This window comes from Neoarius graeffei, chromosome 13, assembly GCF_027579695.1.
Source record: "Neoarius graeffei isolate fNeoGra1 chromosome 13, fNeoGra1.pri, whole genome shotgun sequence".
Classification (NCBI taxonomy): domain Eukaryota; kingdom Metazoa; phylum Chordata; class Actinopteri; order Siluriformes; family Ariidae; genus Neoarius; species Neoarius graeffei.
Window position 1 is genome coordinate 48,150,672 of NC_083581.1, and position 20,573 is coordinate 48,171,244.

At 40.5% G+C, this 20,573-nt stretch overlaps 1 protein-coding gene across 2 annotated transcripts in view; it reads left to right on the plus strand.

The window, feature by feature from the left end:
- slc2a4rg (SLC2A4 regulator) overlaps window positions 1-20,573 on the plus strand; it is a 157,076-nt gene that overhangs the window by 123,820 nt on the left and 12,683 nt on the right. Inside the window, exons 5-8 of one of the 2 annotated variants that reach the window (XM_060937921.1) lie at window positions 2,734-2,975; window positions 7,318-7,418; window positions 16,094-16,346; window positions 16,555-16,662. In XM_060937921.1, the coding sequence (XP_060793904.1) occupies window positions 2,734-2,975; window positions 7,318-7,418; window positions 16,094-16,346; window positions 16,555-16,662 (704 nt within the window). The remainder of the gene's footprint in view (window positions 1-2,733; window positions 2,976-7,317; window positions 7,419-16,093; window positions 16,347-16,554; window positions 16,663-20,573) is intronic. The other variant, XM_060937922.1, reaches the window with a different exon arrangement.

Sequence of the window (20,573 nt, forward strand, 5' to 3'; positions counted from 1 at the left end):
GTCATATTAGCATGGTGTAGCACTTCCAGAAAAAGAGTGTATGTGCATCTCAAAAAATTAGAATATTGTGAAAAAGTTCAATATTTTCCATCAGTTATTTAAGAAAGTGAAAATGTTATATATTATAGACTCATTACACATAAACTGTTTCAAGCATTTTTCTATTTTAATTTTAATCAGTATGGCATACAGTACAAAAACATAAAAAAAACCCCATCTCAAAATATTAGAATATTTCATTTCGAGTTTGAGTAAAACAGTATGAACACAGTGTATCTCTCGGTCTAGTTCAGTACACACAACCACAATCATGGGGAAGACTGCTGACTTGACTGTTGTCCAGAAGATGATCACTGATGCCCTCCACAAGGGGGGTAAGCCACAAAAGGTCATTGCTGAAAAGGGTGGCTGGAAAAGGTGCACAAGCAACAGGGATGGCCGCAGTCTTGAGAGGATTGTCAAGAAAAGTTGATTCAAGAACTTGGGAGAGCTTCACAAGGAGTGGACTGAGGCTGGTGTCAGTGTATCAAGACCCATCACGAACAGACATCTTCAAGAAAGGGGATACAACTTTTGCATTCCTAATATCAAGCTACTCCTGAGCCAGAGACAATGTCAGAAGTGTCTTATCTGGGCTAAGGAGAGAAAGAACTGGACTGTTGCTCAGTGGTCCAAATTCCTCTTTTCAGATGAAAGTACATTTTGCATTTAATTTGGAAATCACGGTTCTAGAGTCTGGAGGAAGAGTGGAGAGGCACAGAATCCAAGGTGTTTGAAGCCCAGTGTGAAGTTTCCACAGTCTGTGATGATTTGGGGTGCCATGTCATCTGCTGGTGTTGGTCCACTGTATTTTATCAAGTCCAAAGTCAACACAGCCATCTACCAGGAGATTTTAGAGCACTTCATGCTTCCATCTGCTGACAAGCTTTTTGGAGATGCTGACTTCCTTTTCCAGCAGGACTTGGCACCTACCCACAGTGCCAAAACTACTACCAAATGGTTTGCGGACCATGATATTACTGTGTTTGATTGACCAGCCAACTTGCCTGACCTGAACCCCATAGAGAATCTATGGGGTATTGTCAAGAGGAAGATGAGAAACACCCGACCCAAAAATACAGATGCGCTGAAGGCCACTATCAAAGCAACCTGGGCTTCAATAACACCTCAGCAGTGCCACAGACTGATCACCTCCATGCCACACCGCATTGATACAGTAATTCATGGTAAACGAGCCCCAACCAAGTATTGAGTGTATAAATGAATATACTTTTCAGAAGTTGGACATTTCTGTATTGTAAATCCTTTTTTTGATTGATCTTAGGGAATATTCTAATCATTTGAGATGCTGGATTTCTGATTTTCATGAGCTATAAGCCATAATCATCAAAATTAAAACAAAAAAGGCTTTAAATATTTCACTTTACATGTAATGAATATAGAATATATGAAAGTTTACCTTTTTGAATTAAATTATGAAAAAAGGAACTTTTTCATGGTATTCTAATTTTTTGAGATGCACTAGTATGTGTATATATACACACGTGTGTGTGTGTGTGTGTGTGTGTGTGTGTGTGTGTGTGTGTGTGTGTGTGTGTGTGTTTGCAAAGCAGTATATGTATACACCTCACTGAAAGGTATACATTTTTGATGTGCTTTTTAGGGGTACTAGTTACAACCCCAAATCAGAAAAAGTTGGGACACTATAGAAAATGCAAATTTAAAAAAAGAATTCTGTGATTTCTAAAATTACTTTCACTTGCATTTTATTGCAGGCAGTATGAACTCAAGATATTTCATGTTTTGTCTGCTTAAATTCATTTAATTTGTTAAAATACATCCATTTCTTCATTTGAGGCCTGCGACCCATTCAAAAAAAAAAAGTTGGGATGGGGAAATTTAGTGCTAGTAATGAGGTAAAGCAATTAAATAATGATGTGATTTGAAACAAGTGATGTCAACAGGTGATTGTAATCATGATTTGGTACAGAATCCGTCTCCAGGAAAGGCCTAGTCTTTGAGGAGCAAAGATGGGCTGAGGATCTCCTGTTGGTCAACAGATGTCAGAAAAATGTTCCTCAATAAAAAAAAAAAAAGATAAGAATTGATTTGGATATTTCACCCTCTGTGTTGCATAATATTAAATAATTCAAGGAACCTGGAGGAATTTCATTGTGTAAAGGGAACGGGCACAAGCCTAAGCCAAACACCTGTGATTTCTGATCCCTTAGACGGCACCGCATCAAGAACCATCATTCATCTATAACTGATATAATCGCATCGGCTTTTTTTTTTAATGTGTTGCAAGAATCAAAATTGAAATAAGTGATTTATTTTGAAACAAAAAAAACAAATTCATGAGGTGAAATGTCAAACAACATGCTGTTGTATTGTTTTGAGTGCAACACAGGTCACTGATTTGATTATTTACAAATCATTGTTTTCAGTTTTAATTTGAATATACCCTCCCAACTTTTTCTGATTTTTGATTGTGATTTTCTACTTACCAATACAATGTCTTGATATTGCAGTAGTTTGGTTTGTTGTCATTACAAAATAAATGTAATACATTTTTAAAAAATTGTGTTAATATCGTCTCTTGAAGCCTGTATTGGGATATGTTTTGTGTGGTGGCTTTAGTGTACCATCTCATGCCTAATTGCCAGGCTGTACATCTTTGTGTCCTGAGACTGTTAGATATTGAACCCAAAGCTCTCTGGGTCTTGCTGGCAGGTGGCGTATCGGAGACGTCGTGCAGGGGATGGAAGGAGAGTCTGTCAGCCAGCTACAGCAGCTCCACAAGTGGCAACTGGAGCTGGGACGCCAGCGACCAGTCAGTGCCCTCGACACCATCCCCACCTCTCTCTAATGATGTCAACAAGAGCTTCCTGACTTACTCACAGGGGGAGGACAACATTGAGGAGGCAGAGAGCACCCACTTCCTGTTCGAGGACCCTATTCCCAGGAAACGGAAGGTAGAAGTACCAAGTAGTCCTAATTAAGTGGTGGTGGGGGGGAACAAGGCGCATTTTTCCACATCCAAGGTGCCAACCTTTAAACTATTTCATGGCTAAAGATATATGTTGCCGCGAAGTAGAGTTCTTCCGTGTAGATTTGTATACAATTTTGTATACTGTGTGGATGTATATTATATTCTGATGATAAATATATTGAAATATTTTAAACGGTAACGAACATTTTGTTTAGTTGGTCAACATCATTTAGAATGATATTCTTTAAAAACTGTGACAGTTATAAAATTCTATATCGTGATAATTTATCAAGATCGATCAAAATAGAAAAAAATTATCATGAAAAGATTTTTGGCCATATCACGCAGCTCTACAGCAACATCAACCAAACACAGGAGTCTGTCTAAACAGGCTGTATATACAGTGTGGTATAAATAGACTGCACAATATACAGAAAAGTATGCAAGTATAATGACGGTCAGTATGTGCAAATAGACTGGAGTGCAAGAGTCCATAATAAGTAGTGATGATTGTATACAGGTAGGCATATATTAGGAGATGTATGAAACATAAGGGGCACAGGGAGCACCAGCAGACAAAAACTGTTGGATACACTGGTGCTTGAAAGTTTGTGAACCCTTTAGAATTTTCTATATTTCTGCATAAATATGACCTAAAACATCATCAGATTTTCACACAAGTCCTAAAAGTAGATAAAGAGAACCCAGTTAAACAAATGAGACAAAAATATGATTTCATAAATATTATGCATATTGCATAAATATGGCCTAAAACCATCAGAGGTCGCACAGTGGTGTAGTGGTTAGCACTGTTGTCTCAACAAGGTTCTGGATTCGAGCCCAGTGGCTGACAGGAGCCTTTCTGTGTGGAGTTTGCATGTTCTCACTGTGTCTGCATGGGTTTCCTCCGGGTGCTCCGGTTTCCCCCACAGTCCAAAGACATGCGGGTTAGGTTAATTGGTGGCTCTAAATTGACCGTAGGTGTGAAATGGTTTTGTCTCTGTGTCAGCCCTGCTATTATCTGGCGACTTGTCCAGGTTGTACCCGGTCTCTTGCCCATAGTCAACTGGGATAGGCTTCAGCTTGCCTGCGACCCTGGACAGGATAAGCGGTTACGGATAATGGGTAGATGGATGGACGACGACATAGTTTAAAACAAGTCCTAAAAGTAGATAATTAAACAAATTAAAGAAGTGAGACAATCCCCCCCCCATCCTGACACCCTATTGGCCAATTGGCCTGTCAGTTGCTAGCCTCTTTTCAGGCTGTCTGCATCTATCGAGAGCACACACAGTTAATCTACTGCCGGTTTGCTAGGCCTGTCGCTGCTTTACACCTACAATCAATTTAGAGCCACCAATTAGCCTAACACGGGAAGAACATGCAAACTCCACACAGAAAGGCCCTCGTCAGCTGCTGGGCTCGAACCCAGAACCTTCTTGCTGTGAGGCGACAGCGCTAACCACTACACCACCGTACCGCCTAACAAAAGTATTATACTTGGTCATGTATTTATAGAGGAAAATAATCCAGTACTGCATATCAGTAAGTGGCAAAAGTATGTGAAGCTTTGCTTTCAGTATCTGTTGTGATCCCCTTTGCAATAACTGCAGCTAAAATTTTCCAGTAACTGTTGATTAGTCCTGCACTGTGGTTTAGAGGAATTTTAGTCCATTCCTCTCTACAGAACAGCTTTTAACACTTGGTGTGTTTCCTCAGACGAACTGCTCACACACAATTTCTATTGCATTCAGGCCAGGACTTTGACTCGGCCATTCCAAAACTTTTCTTTTTATTCTTCAACCATTCAATCATTTCCTTAATAAGTAAATGACCAAGTGTAATATTTTTGTCTCATTTGTTTAATAGCGTTCCATTTATCTCCTTTTAGGACTTGTGCAAATCTGATAATTATTTTAGGTCATATTTATGAAAAAATAAAGAAAATTCTAAAGGATTCATAAACTTTCAAGCACCGTTGGGTGTGTGTATATATGCTCACAGGTGCCCGTGATTGGTTACTGTCACTCTGATTTGAGAGGGGAGAGTGTAATGACATCTCCTGAAAACCATTCTGTTGTGCCACTCTGGAGTATACGGTGTCCGGTAGGAGAACCCATCTAAAAGTTTGGATGACTGGAGACTGCTGCAGGATTTGTTCATGATGTCTTGGGCTTCCTTTACTTACTGGCAACAAAGCAAACTTTACGGACACCAGACACGTCTTTTGCTGAACTATGGCTTTACTCAAGGGGGAAAAAAATGCCTCCCTTCATCAAAAGTGTGCTGTGGATAATCATATTTTATTATAAATTTGTTTTATAGATTGGTGTAATATTGTCAGCAATCAGTGTTTTCATCTTTACTTAAGTATACACATGTATGTTTCCTGTGTATAGACGAGGGGCTCTGTAAAATGAAAAGTTCGACTCCCTAATTCTGCGACAAAACTCTGAGACTCTGAAGTTTTGCTTAATCAGTAATGTACAGAAGTGTCTAGAAAGGGTTAATTGATCAGTGTAGAGAAACCAGTTTCTGCCGCTCTGTTTTTTTTTTTTTTTTCTCTCTCGTTCTGCTCTTGAAAGATAAAAGATGCACACCCACACACTTTCCCTAATGCTGGCAGTGCAGGCCAGGACTTGTCTCTGTGCTCTGTGAGAAAGCAGGGAAATTGACTCATTCTGTCTTTCCTCTTTCTGGTCAGCTGAAAAAATAGTAAGTTGATTATAAACAAGATGAGGAGATAGAGAAGGTGCCTTACATGCACATAAAACAGATGTGTTCTTGGGGGTTTTAGTTTTAATCTAATATTTTTAAGGTTTGTTGTGTTGAGACAAGAGTAGCTATAAAGCAGGAGCGCCAAACATGTGGTCTGAAAGGAAACGTGTGTTGCAAACAGGGTTAATCAAACCCCCAGAGTGATTAACAATGACTCACTCTGTCTTTCTTTACCCCCTTTTCTTTCCAGGGTATTTAATTCTTTAAAAACCAGAAAAGAATATTTAACCAAAATTCTTGACTTGTAATAAGGACCGGTCTAGAAAGTAGTGCTAATATTCTGTTCATTCATTCAATTTGTTTAAATGTTTGAATTTTTAGATTGATTGCATTTTATGTTAAAGCGAGACGGCCTTTCGATTTCATAAAATCAGTGAAATTTAGTTCCCTCTGGAATTTGGTCCTTTTGATATGTTTAGTTCTATAATATCTCACAAAATATCAGGCCATTCTGTGGCTGGGAAGTTATTTAATCTGAGGAGATTCCTGAGCAAATAATGTGCATGAAATCGCTCGCTTCGCGCGGTCAAGCAGACAGAGGAAGTCTGTGTGTGCACATGCGCAGGTTTACCTTGACCGGGCACTGACGGTTCCATCATTCTGTCGCTAAACGAACAGCTGATCACACCGAGGTGCTCGCTGACCGCCAATGTTATTAGTTTGGTCCTGCGTTTCCTTTCCTTCGCAACATAACGTCTTTTCTTCTCGCTTTCTGTTGCTGTAGTCGGTCTTTCACATTTCATTCGCACACTCGCGTCCTCCATTTTTCTTTCCTGTTTCAAATTTGTATCCCCCAATGCCTTGTGTGAATGGGGAAAGTCACCACGTCATGCATGACATAGTATCTTGAATTGGGTCATGGTGAAGCAGGAAAAAATAGTGGATAATTTTGGGCTATGTGGCCCTAAATTCATTCATTGTTCTATTTAAAAAAAAACAACGAATAAAATTGGAAGTCTGTGATTTCGAATCCAGTAGCTTTCGGTCCACTAAACAAAAATAATTGGGTGTCCAGGAAACTTCTTTTTATGACCTACACTTAACATCTGAAAGGCAGTATAGCTTTAATGTTAAATGCCATAAATTTAATTTATATTAAATATATTGCATTCATTTATTTTTATGTTTAAAAAGGAATATGTAAAGGATTCTAGTATAAAAATTGACGAAGTCATGGTTAGGAAAAAAAGAATGAAAATGGGTCTACAATATGATTTTTAGTTTTTGATAAATGAAGGTTCTTTAAGTCTTAGAAACTCCAAGTACAGAGAAACAGGAAGTTGCATCTTGGACATCTGAGATCTACACCTATAGGCGGGGGATCACACATGCATAAATATCCATATGAAGAAAAAAAAATGATCAGAAGTAGAACATTAGGATAAATTTGATGGGTTCAGCAAGTGAGAGGAATTGTCATGTTGCAATACAGTTCAACACACAGAGAGAGAGAGAGAGAGAGAGAGAGAGAGCAGATTATTAGTTTGGCTCTGATTATTCAGTTTTATGCACTAAACTTTTCTGTTTCTCTCTTGGTTGTGGTCCAGAACTCCATGAAGGTGATGTTCAAATGTTTGTGGAAGAACTGTGAAAAGGTCCTTAGTACTTCCTCAGGGATCCAGCGGCACATCCGCACCATACATCTGGGGTAAGTATCTAATTGGTGAGGTAATAACATACAAATGGAAGAACGGAGTGGGAAAAGGGGAGGGGTTCCTGGTCTACTTCTCAAACACAAATCATTTACTGATTGACACATTTCCTAGTGAAGGCAGCGTGCTTTTGATTGGCCTTCATGATGACTCCAGTTTAAAGTCTTTGGTTGCATATGTGGTTGCGCTATATTCCAATAAATATTAATTGCGCTTTATCATTTTCAATCTACAGAAAGCAGCCTTTTCTTTCACATTGTACAGTATAATCATATGTACATTGAGGAGCCAAAACATTATGACCACTCGGAGATGAAAGAAATAATTATTGAATAGCTCCTAACAGTGGTGCATATCAAGGTCTGGGATATATTGGTCTATAGGCGAAATCTGTTCATGTATTGATGTGTTGGAAGCAGGAGAAATGGGAAGGCATCAAGAACTGCACAACTCGATAAGGACTAAATCATTATGGTCAGATAGCTGGGTCGGAGAATCTCTGAAAAAGCAAGGCTTGTGGGATGCTCCTGGTCAGCAGTGGTGAGTACCTACCAAAAGTGGTCCAAAGAGGGACAAACCATGAATGGGTGATGAGGTGTTGGGAGCCCAAGTCTCTTAGATTTGTGAGGGGAATAAGGGCTGTCCCATCTGGTCAGAACTGACAGAAGATCTACTTTGGCACAAGTCACAGATAATTTTAATGATGGTTACAGGAAGGATGCGTCAGTGTACACTGTTGCTTATGGCGGCTGTGTAGCCACAGACTGGTCAGAGTGCCAATGCCTATCTACTGTCAAAAATACCTGATCTTGGCATGCCAGAATTGGACCTTCAAACAATGGAAGAAGATTGCCTGGTCTGATGAGTCCCTTTTTTTCCCCCTCTCTCTTCTTCTTTCTCTCCTCCTTCCACATGGATGACCAGGCATGTGGGTACCATTTATTGTGGAAGTGATTGCACCAGCATGTACTGTGGGAAGAAGAAGAGGGAGTATGATGCCCTGGTCAATGTTCTCCTCTGAAACCCTAGGTCCTGGCATTCATGTGGATGTCAATTTGACACGTCACCTACCTAAACATCATTGCAGCCCAGGTACACCCCTTCATAGCAGTGGTACTCCCCAATTACAGTGGCCTCTTTCACCAGGATAATGCACCTGCCTAACTGCACACGTTGTTCAGGAACGGTTTGACAAACCATGATGAATTCAAGGTGTTGCCCTGTTCTCCAAAACCAATCGATCTTTTGTCAGAAGTGCTGGAAAAAGACATCCAGTCCACAGCAGCTTCACCTCACAACATGACGTAAAGGATCTGCTGCTAAGGTCTTGGTGGCAGATACCACAGTGCACATTCAGAGTTCTTAGAGTCCATGCCTCGACAGAAGACCGACTACATTTTAGGCAGGTGGTCATAGTGTTTTGGCTCTTTGGAGTATACTGCAATATTTTTGTTTCCAAAGTAATAAATCCTATAAGAAGATTGGTCCTTCGACACACAAGCTACATTTGCACGCATGCATTTTTTACATTTGGAATGAATTCATTCCGATTGGCGAAGCTGAGCGTACTGTTTTACATGCAAGCAATCTGATAGATGTCGGTGTTTCTGTGTCCCAAACATTTCGATTACCGCATCCTGCCATGTTTCTCCTAACCACAAAACATCACAATGTTATCATTGTACAAAGGTGTACTGAACATGCACAGAAGGTTACAGGTGCAGAAGGTAGTCCAATGGAGCGTTTACATGACTAATATTTTCCTATCGAAGGGATTTTCAGAGGTCAACACCACCTCTTTCAATCCAAGTAAATTCCAAATCGGAATGGGGGTATTTCATTCCCATCGAGCTGTTAACAAGCAGAAATTTCATTTTGATTGAGCTTGAATCCGATTATTAATGGATGATTTAAGGTCCATGTAAAAGTAGCTACTGAGTGTTAAACTTTTAAATGCGTAACATAAACAAAATAACAAACACAGTATAAAACTAAATGGAGTTAAGTCAATACTAGTGCATCTCAAAAAATTAGAGTATCATGAAAAAGTTCTCTTTTTTGTAATTTTAATTGAAAAACGTAAATTTTCATATATTCTATATTCATTACACATGAAGTGAAATATATTTAAAGCCTTTTTTGTTTTAATTTTGATGATTATGGCTTATAGCTCATGCAAAATCAGAAATCCAGTATCTCAAATTATTAGACTATTTCCTAAGATCAATCAAAAAGGAGTTACAATACAGAAATGTCCAACTTCTGAAAAGTGTGTTCATTTATACACTCAGCACTTGGCTGGGGCTCCTTTACCACAAATTACTGCATCAATGCGGCGTGGTATGAAGGCGATCAGCGTGTGGCACTGCTGAGGTGTTATTGAAGCCCAGGTTGCTTTGATATCGACCTTCAGCTTGTCTGTATTTTTGGGTCAGGTGTTTTTCATCTTCCTCTTGACCAGGGGTCACCAAACTACGGCCCGCGGGCCAGATCCGGCCCGCCACCCCCCTTTGACCAGCCCCTCTGCCCCCCACCACTTGAACCGGCCCTATGAGGCAATCCCCAAAAGTGGTCATGGCCTATTTTTTTAAATTGCTTTTTGGCAAATAATAACATGTCTGCATCTTGTATTTTGTTGATTTTATCAATTAAAATTGATATTTAGTTATAAAATGAACTATTCATATTTTCCGAATTTTCGTCATATGCTCGCGATCAAGCAGTGACAGGCAGCGCATGCACAAAGAACTGTCAGTGTTCAGGACAGCAAAATGGCGAGCGGTAAGCGAAAAGGTGACAGAGAGTGCAGAGTTTTTAAAGAACAGTGGACCACCGATTATTTTTTCGTTCAGTGTAAGGACTGTGCAGTTTGTCTTGTATGTAAAGAAAGTGTGCCGGTTTTCAAAGAATATAATCTGCGTCGTCACTATGAAACCCGCCACAAAGCAGGGTTCGAATTATAAATTTGACCCTATGGGGGTCTCTATTTTAAAAAAAAAAAGCAATGCATACTCGCTCTCCTGGACCAGCGCACTTTTGCGCACTGCAGTGCACAGCTTTCACACACAGGCGCGCGCATGCACGCACGTGCACACACACACACACACACACACACACACGGTGTTGCGCATATATATATATATATATATATAGTTAAACAAATTATTTATATATATATATATATATATATATATATATAGATAGATAGATAGATAGATAGATAGATAGATAGATAGATAGTGTGTGTGTGTGTGTGTATATATATATATATATATATATATATATATATATATATATATATATATATATAGTTAAACAAAGGAAGATCGTTGTGAGATAGAGGACAAGTCTTCTTCGGACTTAACTTCACATTCGATTTCGCAGGCTGCAAATTTCAGTTTGCGCGCATAGTGGTGTGGTGGTGAAGTACAGCCGTACATGTTGCGGTTTAATAACACGTTCAATACAAAGTTATGGCTGCATGGTGATCGGAAATGAAATGAGTTTTATTTATATGGTGATATAGGCTATTCAAGCTTATTATGGTGATATATGACGTATTTGAGAGAGTTGCACAGAAAATTAAGTTTGCTTCTTTCATGGGAGCCTGAGGGAATGGGAGCTCAGCTCCCATTGGCTCCCACGTAATTCGAACTATGCCACAAAGAGTATGCTAGTTTGCGAGGGCAAGCGAGAGAAGACAGGATTCGGAGGATGAAATGCGGACTGGCTGCACAACAGAATGTATTCCTTCGCCAAACCCAGATCAACCAGGCTGCTGTCCGAGCTAGCTATAAGGTAGCTCACCTACTAGCTACCCATGGAAAGCCGTTTACTGATGGGGACTTTGTTAAAGTACGCATGCTTGCTGTGGCCGAGGAGGCGTGTCCCGACAAGAAGGATGCGCTCAACGCGGTGAGTCTCTCCGCACCTACTATGACCAGGCGAACCGAAGATTTGGGGGACAACGTGTATGACCAGCTGAATGAGAGAGCGTCAGAATTCGAGTTTTTTGCTTTGGCCATGGATGAGAGCAATGACGTGCAGGACACAGCACAACTGCTGTGATCTATTGATCTATTGCTCATATTATTATAATTTCACTGTTTTTTAAAATGTATTTATTTTATAGGCCTATTTATTTGACCTTTATTAAGTGCTGCATACAATTATTATTAATAATATCAACAGGCCTACCTACAATTTATAATTTTCCACTCACCTTTGCCAGTGTCAATCACCTCAACTAGGCAGATGTTTCTTACCTTGACAGCTTTGATATTATTTTTATTAGAAAATAAATAAATGGAATATCTGTGGTATTTCAAATTAAAACAAAGTGTGAAGACTTGATTACTACTTTTGCAAACCACTAGTAAAGATAAACAAATATGTGCCAGGAATCAAGTGTTGATATAGTAGTATGGATATAGTAGTGGGGATATAGTAGTATGGATATAGTAGTGGGGATATAGTAGTATGGATATAGTAGTGGGGATATAGTAGTATGGATATAGTAGTGGGGATGGCCGTGCCAGGCTAGTAATCTCTACTACACAATGAGGCCTGCTGGTGGTCATATTTGTCTGGGTTATACAATTCTATGTGATATAGCTGACCCGACCCCGGCCCCCATCACAGTCAGGAACGACAATGTGGCCCCCAGAGAAAAAAGTTTGGTGACCCCTGCTCTTGACAATAACCCATAGATTCTTTATGGGGTTCAGGTCAGGTGAGTTGACTGGCCAATCAAGCACAGTAATATCATGGTCAACAACCCATTTGGTAGTAGTTTTGGCACTGTGTTAAGTCCTGCTGGAAAAGGAAATCTGCATCTCCATAAAGCTTGTCAGCAGATGGAAGCATGAAGTGCTCTCAAATCTCCTGGTAGATGGCTGCATTGACTTTGTATTTGATAAAGCGCAGTGAATCAACATCGGCAGATGTAATGGCACCCCCAAATCATCACCGACTGTGGAAACTTCATACTGGACTTTAAACGCCTTGGATTCTGTGCCTCTCCACTCTTCCTCCAGACTCTAGGACCTTGATTTCCAAATGAAATGCAAAATTTACTTTCATCTGAAAAAAGGACTTTGGCCCACTGAGCAACAGTCCAGTTCTTTCTCTCCTTAGCCCAGGTAAGATGCTTCTGGCGTTGTCTCCGGTTCAGGAGTGGCTTGATATTAGAAATACGACAGTTGTAGCCCCTTTCCTGAAGACGTCTCTGCGTTGTGGCTCTTGATGCACTGACACCAGCCTCAGTCTACTCCTTATGAAGCTCTCCCAAGTTCTTGAATCGACTTTTCTTGACAGTCCTCTCAAGGCTGCCGTCATCCCTGTTGCTTGTGCACCTTTTCCAGCCAGCCTTTTCAGCAATGACCTGTAGTTTACCCGCCTTGTGGGGAGTGTCACTGATCGTCTTCTGGACAACTGTCAAGTTAGCAGTCTTCCCCATGACTGTGGTTGCGTGTACTGAACTAGACTGAGAGATGGATGGGATTTAGCCTGCTTTACTCAAACTCAGAATGAAATTCTAATATTTCGAGATGGTTAGGGGTTTTTTTGTTAGTTTTTTTTTTTAATTATCAAAATTAAAATAGAAAAATGCTTGAAACATTTTAGTTTACATGTAATGAGTCTAGAATATATTACATTTTCACTTTCTGAAATAACTGATGGAAAATATTGAACTTTTTTCATGATATTCAAATTGTTTGAGATGCGCTAGTAGTGTCATTTAATGCACCAGTTAATAAACATTTGTCATAAATCTGTAAAGTACACATTTAAATATCAGCCTAATATGTGAGGAGTAATTAATGTATATTGTTTGTTTGTTTGTTTGTTTGTTTGTTTGTTTGTTTGTTGGCTTTACAATTAAAAGGGGTCCATCACTGCAAAACGTTTTAGAACCCCTGAATTAGTTAACTTTTATTTAATCCAAAAATTGTGACCATGATTGAACTATAAATAATTCTGCAGCCCCTGTATTTGGGTTCATTTAATTAGCAGAAATAGATTTAGAAGAGTAGTTTGTCATTTTGTAATGCGGCTTAAGGGTACTATCTGCTTACACAACTCCATTAAGAGAAGCAGAGGCTAGATACGCTTAATATAAAATTCTTTGTGGACTAGGCAGCATGGTTTTTATAGGCTCCTGTTGCTACCCAACTTTTCTTCTGTAGTTTTCGGGTGTACATTTTATACTGTGGTCTCCACTGCCCCCTCTTGATGAGTGAGGCTAAATATTAATCCTGATTTCGGAGAGTTTCTGCATCATTAGGAAAGCAAATTGTGTCGTATGATATTACTAACATATTTTTTACTTCTTCAGCTTGACATAGCAGTAAATACTGTTTTAATTACAGGGGAAATCTGTTTACCTCATATTTGCTAACTTGCGAGTGAATATCTATTATGTTTATTTATGTGCGAAGTGGGGGGGGGGACATGGATGCCTCCACTAAAGTAGGTCATTTGTTTGTTCTGTCAAAGCACGTAAATCTTATAAAAAGCTACTTTAACTGAACTTTTACCGTACAGACCTGAGTGGCTACTGGTACTGTATTACTATAGTAAACTTTAAACAGGGCGGCACGGTGGTGTAGTGGTTAGCGCTGTCACCTCACAGCAAGAAGGTCCGGGTTCGAGCCCCGTGGCCGGCGAAGGGCCTTTCTGTGCGGAGTTTGCATGTTCTCCCTGTGTCCGCGTGGGTTTCCTCCGGGTGCTCCGGTTTCCCCCACAGTCCAAAGACATGCAGGTTAGGTTAACTGGTGACTCTAAATTGACCGTAGGTGTGAATGTGAGTGTGAATGGTTGTCTGTGTCTATGTGTCAGCCCTGTGATGACCTGGCGACTTGTCCAGGGTGTACCCCGCCTTTCGCCTGTAGTCAGCTGGGATAGGCTCCAGCTTGCCTGCGACCCTGTAGAAGGATAAAGCGGCTAGAGATAATGAGATGAGATGAGAAACTTTAGACATTCATGCAATATTTTGGACTGCGATTGCTATACAGCACCAACAGTGGACATTAACAAGTTGCTTAACAACAAGCTAGCTGGCTAACATTAGTGATGACTGTAATGCTGATGATTTACCTTTTCAAAACAGCAATTAGAGGGTCAGTGCTATACATTTAACCAAGTGCTATCTGGAAGTTAACTGATCTAAAGCCGATACTGCTATAAAACAATTTAATAGTAGGGAAGGGCCATCTTGCACTGTTCAGTGTGCACTGCCAGATACAACCCCGTTTCCAAAACAGTTGGGACACTGTGTAAATTATAAATAAAACCTGAAACCCTATATTTAATTGAAAATGGTACAAAGACAACATATCAGATGTTGAAATTGTATTGTTTTGAAAATATATGCTCATTTTGAATTTGATGCCAGCAGCACATTTCAAAAAAGTTGGGACAGGGGTATGTTTACCACTGTGTTGCATCATTTTTTCTTTTAACAATCTTCTGTCAACGTTTGGGGAAACTGAGGAGACCAATTACTGTAGTTTTGAAAGTGAAATGTCACGTTCTTGCCTGATATAGGATATCAGCTGCTGAACAGTTTGTGGTCTCCTTTGTCGTATTTTTTCGTATCATAACACATCACAGGCAGGCCAGTTTAGCACCCAGACTCTCTTACTATGGAGCCATGCAGTTGTAATACATGTAGAATGCAGTTTGGCATTGTCTTGCTGAAAAAAGCAAGGCCTTCCCTTAAAAAGGGAAAGCTCTGAAACCTGTATGTATCATTTCAGCATTAATGGTGCCTTCCCAGATATGCAAGTTATCCATACCATGTGCAATAATGTACCCCCATACCATCACAGATGCTGGCTTTTGAACTGTGATCTGATAACATCCCAGATTGACACCCCCCCCTCCCCCCCAGCCCGGAGGATGCGGCATCTACAATTTCCAAAAAGAATTTCAATTTCAGACTAAAGGACAGTTTTCCACATCACCTCAGTCCAGTGCAAATGAACCTGGGCCCAGGGAAGGCGGCAGTGTTTCTGGATATTGTTTATATAGGATTTTTTCTTTGCATGATAGAATTTTAATTTTGTGCATTTGTGGATACAGTGATGAACTGTGTTCACAGACGATGATTTTTGGAAGTGTTCCTGAGCCCATACAGTGATTTTCCACTACAAAATCATATCTGTTTTTAATGGAGTGTCGCCTGAGGGCTCAAAGATCAGAAATCCAGTGTTGGTTTTTGACCTTGTGTACAGAGATTTCTCCAGATTCTCTGAATCTTTTAATGATTATATGTACCATAGATGATGTGATCTCCAAATTCTTCACAATTTTATGTTGTTGAACATTATTTTTAAATTGCATTATTTGCCAATGCAGTCTTTCGGAGAGGTGAAACACACACACCATCTCTACTTCTGAGAGACTCAACCCCTCTGTGATGCTCTTTTTATACCCAATCATGTTACTGACCTGTTGCCAATTAACATAATTAGTTGTGAGATGTTCCACCAGGGTTTTTTTGTTTAAACAGCTTTTCCATTCTTTTGTTGTCCCTGAATTTGACTGTTGTGTGTTTTAATTAGTTTTGGACTTCAAAGTAAATTTGAAATCAGTCTCTGGGTTTTTACTCTCTGTGTGTGTGTGTGTGTGTGTGTGTGTGTGTGTGTGTGTGTGTGTGTGTGTGTAGGCGGAATGGAGATTCTGACTACAGTGATGGTGAGGAGGACTTCTACTACTCAGAGATAGAGGTGAACATGGATACTCTGTCTGAAGGGCTGTCGAACCTCACGCCGACCTCACCCACCACCAGTGGCCCGCCCCCCGTCTTTCCGCTTACCAATGACATGGTGCTGTCCAAGTCTGCCACTGTGATCCACAGTCCACTCAGTCAGTCAGCTCCTTCCACACTGTGCCATATCCGCACTGACCATGCCTACCAGGTAGCACTCCTCTCCTTTACTCTTACATAAATCTGGTCATGGCTCAACACTTGGAGCATGAACATAATGCATGTTGGTCTGTATCAGTCCGTAGACTTTTTTTATAGTGTGTTTAGCAGTGCAACACCAAAAAAGACTCTTACTTCTATACTGGGCAGTCTTGATGTATAGCTCAGGTTTTATGTTTTTTTTTTTTTTTTTTTTTAAGGCCACTGCTCCTGTCAGCATTCCTACCGTGTCCTCCGAGCCATTGCACAGCCACAGCACTATCAGTGTCTCCTGGCAGTCACCTTCCATTATCTTCAAAAGTCAACCAGTAAGAAAGCATTTGTGGGGGGTTTTTTCCTTTCTTTCTTTCAAAATATGCTAATAAAACTGTAACATGTGTCCGAAATATCAGATTTTTAAAAACTCAATCCCTTCCCTCCCCTTTATGGACCATTGACAATTGGCAGAAAAATAATAAGCAACAGGGTGGCATGGTGATGTAGTGGTTGGCACTGTCGCCTCACAGCAAGAAGGTTCTGGGTTTGAGCCCAGTGGCTGATGGGAGCCTTTCTGTGCGGAGTTTGCATGTTCTCCCCGTGTCTGCATAGGTTTCCTCCGGGTGCTCCGGTTTCCCCCCACAGTCCAAAGACATGCAGGTTAGGTTAATTGGTGGCTCTAAATTGACCGTAGGCGTGAATGTGAGTGTGAATGGTTGTTTGTCTCTGTGTGTCAGCCCTGTGATGATCTGATGACTTGTCCAGGGTGTACCCCGCCTCTCACCCATATGGCCCTTTTCCACTACCCTTTTTCAGCTCGCTTCAGCTCACTTCAGCCCGACACGGCTCGCGTTTCGACTACCTCAGAACAGCACGACTCAGCTCACTTCAGCCCTGCTTAGCACCCAAAACTCGCACGGTTTTGGAGTGGGGCTGAAGCGAGCCAAACCGAGCTGAGTGAGGCTGGGGGCGTGAGGAGACACTCCCCTGTGCACTGATTGGTGAGGAGGAGTGTCCTCACATGCCCACACACACCCCGCGAGCACGCTGGGATCTGTAAACACCGTAAACCCGGAAGAAGAAGAATTACGAGAATTTCTGAAGCCTTATGCGCCTCGCCTCATCTATACGCTCTTGCCAGTATCTGTTGGCGTTGTCGGTGACAACAAGCCACAGCACCAAGACCAGCAACACTAACGACTCCATGTCCTCCATGTTTATTGTTTACTATCCGGGTCGTGAGACTACCGCTTAAAAAGTCATTGATGTCTCTGTTTGCGCCGCTTAACGACATCACGTGACGTCCACTCACTTTCGCTAACTCCACCCAATGTGTCCACCCACTTCCAGCCAGCACGGTTCAGCACCGTTGTAGTCGAAATGCAACTCCAATAGCCCCGCTCAGCTCGACTCAGCCCAACTCAGCACAGCATGGCTCAGCCCGACTCAGCCGCGTTTGTAGTGGAAAAGCGGCAATAGTCAGCTGGGATAGGCTCCAGCTTGCCCATGACCCTGCACAGGATAAGCGGTTATGGATAATGGATGGATGGATAATAAGCAACATGTAAGCCAAGAAAAAATATCATGTGCTACAAACCGAGTTTCATGCTCCATCTCTGCAAGCAAGTGTAAATGTTTCTTAATCAGCATAATAAATAAAAATTGATATTCTAGTAAAATTCATTTCAGAATGTGTTATGTTAAGAAGAGTGACAGTGTTTACAAGTGACTCTCTTTACCCAAGCTTTTTAAATAGCTGAGTTTAGTGCGGATGTATTTCAGTGTTTTGAAAAATTGCTGGTAATTTTCCTTTTCAGCTCATTTCACCTGCTGAATTTATCATGTCAAATATTGATATTTCTATTTATTTATTTATAAAAAACCGTCACTCCATGTCATCAAAGTATGGGGGGGGGGGGGGGGGGGGCCTTTTCATTTCTTGCAGAGCTTCCTGTTTCCTGTCACACATGCTTTTGTTAATTATATAGCAGAGAAAAGCTACTGCATGTCATAAAAGATGCAAACACTGGGCAGAGAGCTGAGCTACGACTCCAAATAGGGATCGTCACCACTAAAACACAATCTCACCCAAATTCCAAGAAGAAATAAATTTAAAAGTAAAATGTGATTTTTACTCTTGACATGATCGTTGAATAGTAATGATTTGTTTAAAAAAAAAAAAGCAGTCCTCACCAATTCAGATAGATCCCAACCCTTTGAGTTACAGCGGGGTGTAAGACAGGGTGACCCTCTTTCTCCTCTCCTTTTTGATATTACCCTGGAACCACTTGCAATTGGTATAAGAGGTCATACAGGCATTCATGGGGTAAAATTTGGTAATGTGGAAAGCCTTGTTAACCTGTATGCTGATGACTTATTGATCTTTCTATCGGACCCAGTAGTCTCAATTCCCAACCTCCTGAATTATATAAAATCATTTAGTAAATTGTCTGGGTACACAATTAATTGGGACAAATGTGAGTTCATGCCATTGACTAACGTGTCCTATTTTCTTGAAAACCTTGCCATTTAAAATAGCTACTACCCATATTAATTATCTTGGCCTTAAAATCTCCAAAAACCCCAAACTTTTATTGAAATTGAATTTTTTGGAAATGGTCGATAAACTAAAAGCCAATATTAGGAACTGGAAATTGCTTCCTCTCTCAATGATTGGCCGCATTAATGCCATTAAAATGGTTGCACTTCCAAGGTTTTTGTATCTTTTTCAAAACCTCCCTATTTATTTGCCATTACATTGTTTTAAACAACTGGATTCAATTATCCTGTCATTTATTTGGATAGATAAACCCCCTCGTATTTCTGAAGCCCATTTGCAGAAGAATGTAAAAAGTGGGGGTCTCGGCCTCCCTGTTTTTAGGCATTATTACTGGGCTGCAAATGCAAGAGCTCTTATTTTTTTGGAATGGGTCTTTGCCTTATGGTGACTGTTCATCTCCACTCTGGCTAAAAATTGAATCCATGTCGGTATCACAAACTTCGCTCTCAGCATTGCTTTTTTCAATTTCACAATTATCCCATAAACTATTTGGTTACAACTTCATTCTTAATAATTCTCTGAAGATATTGAATCAAATTAGAAAAGTCCTTGAATTACCAAATGTTTCGATAAATGCCCCAATAACAGACAATCACTTGTTTAAACCAGGCTTGATCAGCGGTCTCAAAAGTAGCCGGTCACTGGCGGCAGATCGCCGGCTATGGCTTGTTATGCCGCCGGCTATTGTCAGTCGAGTCACAAAATTTAATATTAAATATTTCTGACAGCAAAAAAAGTTGTGAACGTAATTACATCCACTATGTCATGTATGTCCGTTGCCGCGTCAACTGTGTTTACATCCTCGACACGAGTGCAGCCATTACTGCCACCTGTGTTGCCAGATTGTGTTTACATCCTCAATGTGAGTGCAGCCATTACTGCCACCTGTGTTGCCAGATTGTGTTTACATCCTCGACATGAGTGCAGCCATTACTGCCGCCTGTGTTGCCAGATTGTGTTTACATCCTCGACATGAGTGCAGCCATTACTGCCACCTGTGTTGCCAGATTGTGTTTACATCCTCAATGTGAGTGCAGCCATTACTGCCACCTGTGTTGCCAGATTGTGTTTATATCCTCGACATGAGTGCAGCCATTACTGCCGCCTGTGTTGCCAGATTGTGTTTACATCCTCGACATGAGTGCAGCCATTACTGCCACCTGTATTGCCAGATTGGGCGGTTTCCCGCCCAATTTGGGTGGTTTTAAGTGCATTTTGGCGGGTTTTGAACATATTTTGGGCTGTAAAACGTCAGCAGTATCTGGCAACATATTTTTTTACTTAATACAAGAAATTAATGGATGCCAACATTTTTGCCAAAATGGTATTTTACTTCCATTGTTTAGGCAGCTTCAGCATCATACTGTGAGATTCTATTCAAATTTGTTTTTTTTTCTTCTATGAAGCCTGAGCCATTTATTTTATTAGTTTATAATTATTGTTTAATTTAGTCTTCAGGAGAGACTGCCTGCACACAGTACTAGTATTAATAGTTTTTTTTTTCTTACATGAAAGCTAAGGCATTTATATTATATTTTAAGGTAACTTCATGTTGTGCTGTGAGGTTCTCTGCACTTTAACTTTTGAACCAACAGGAGCATTTGGATAAGTAAAGCCTATTTTTCTGCATTTTTGTAGTCCTGGTAATCTTTTATATTGGTAAAGTTGTTTATAGGACCATTT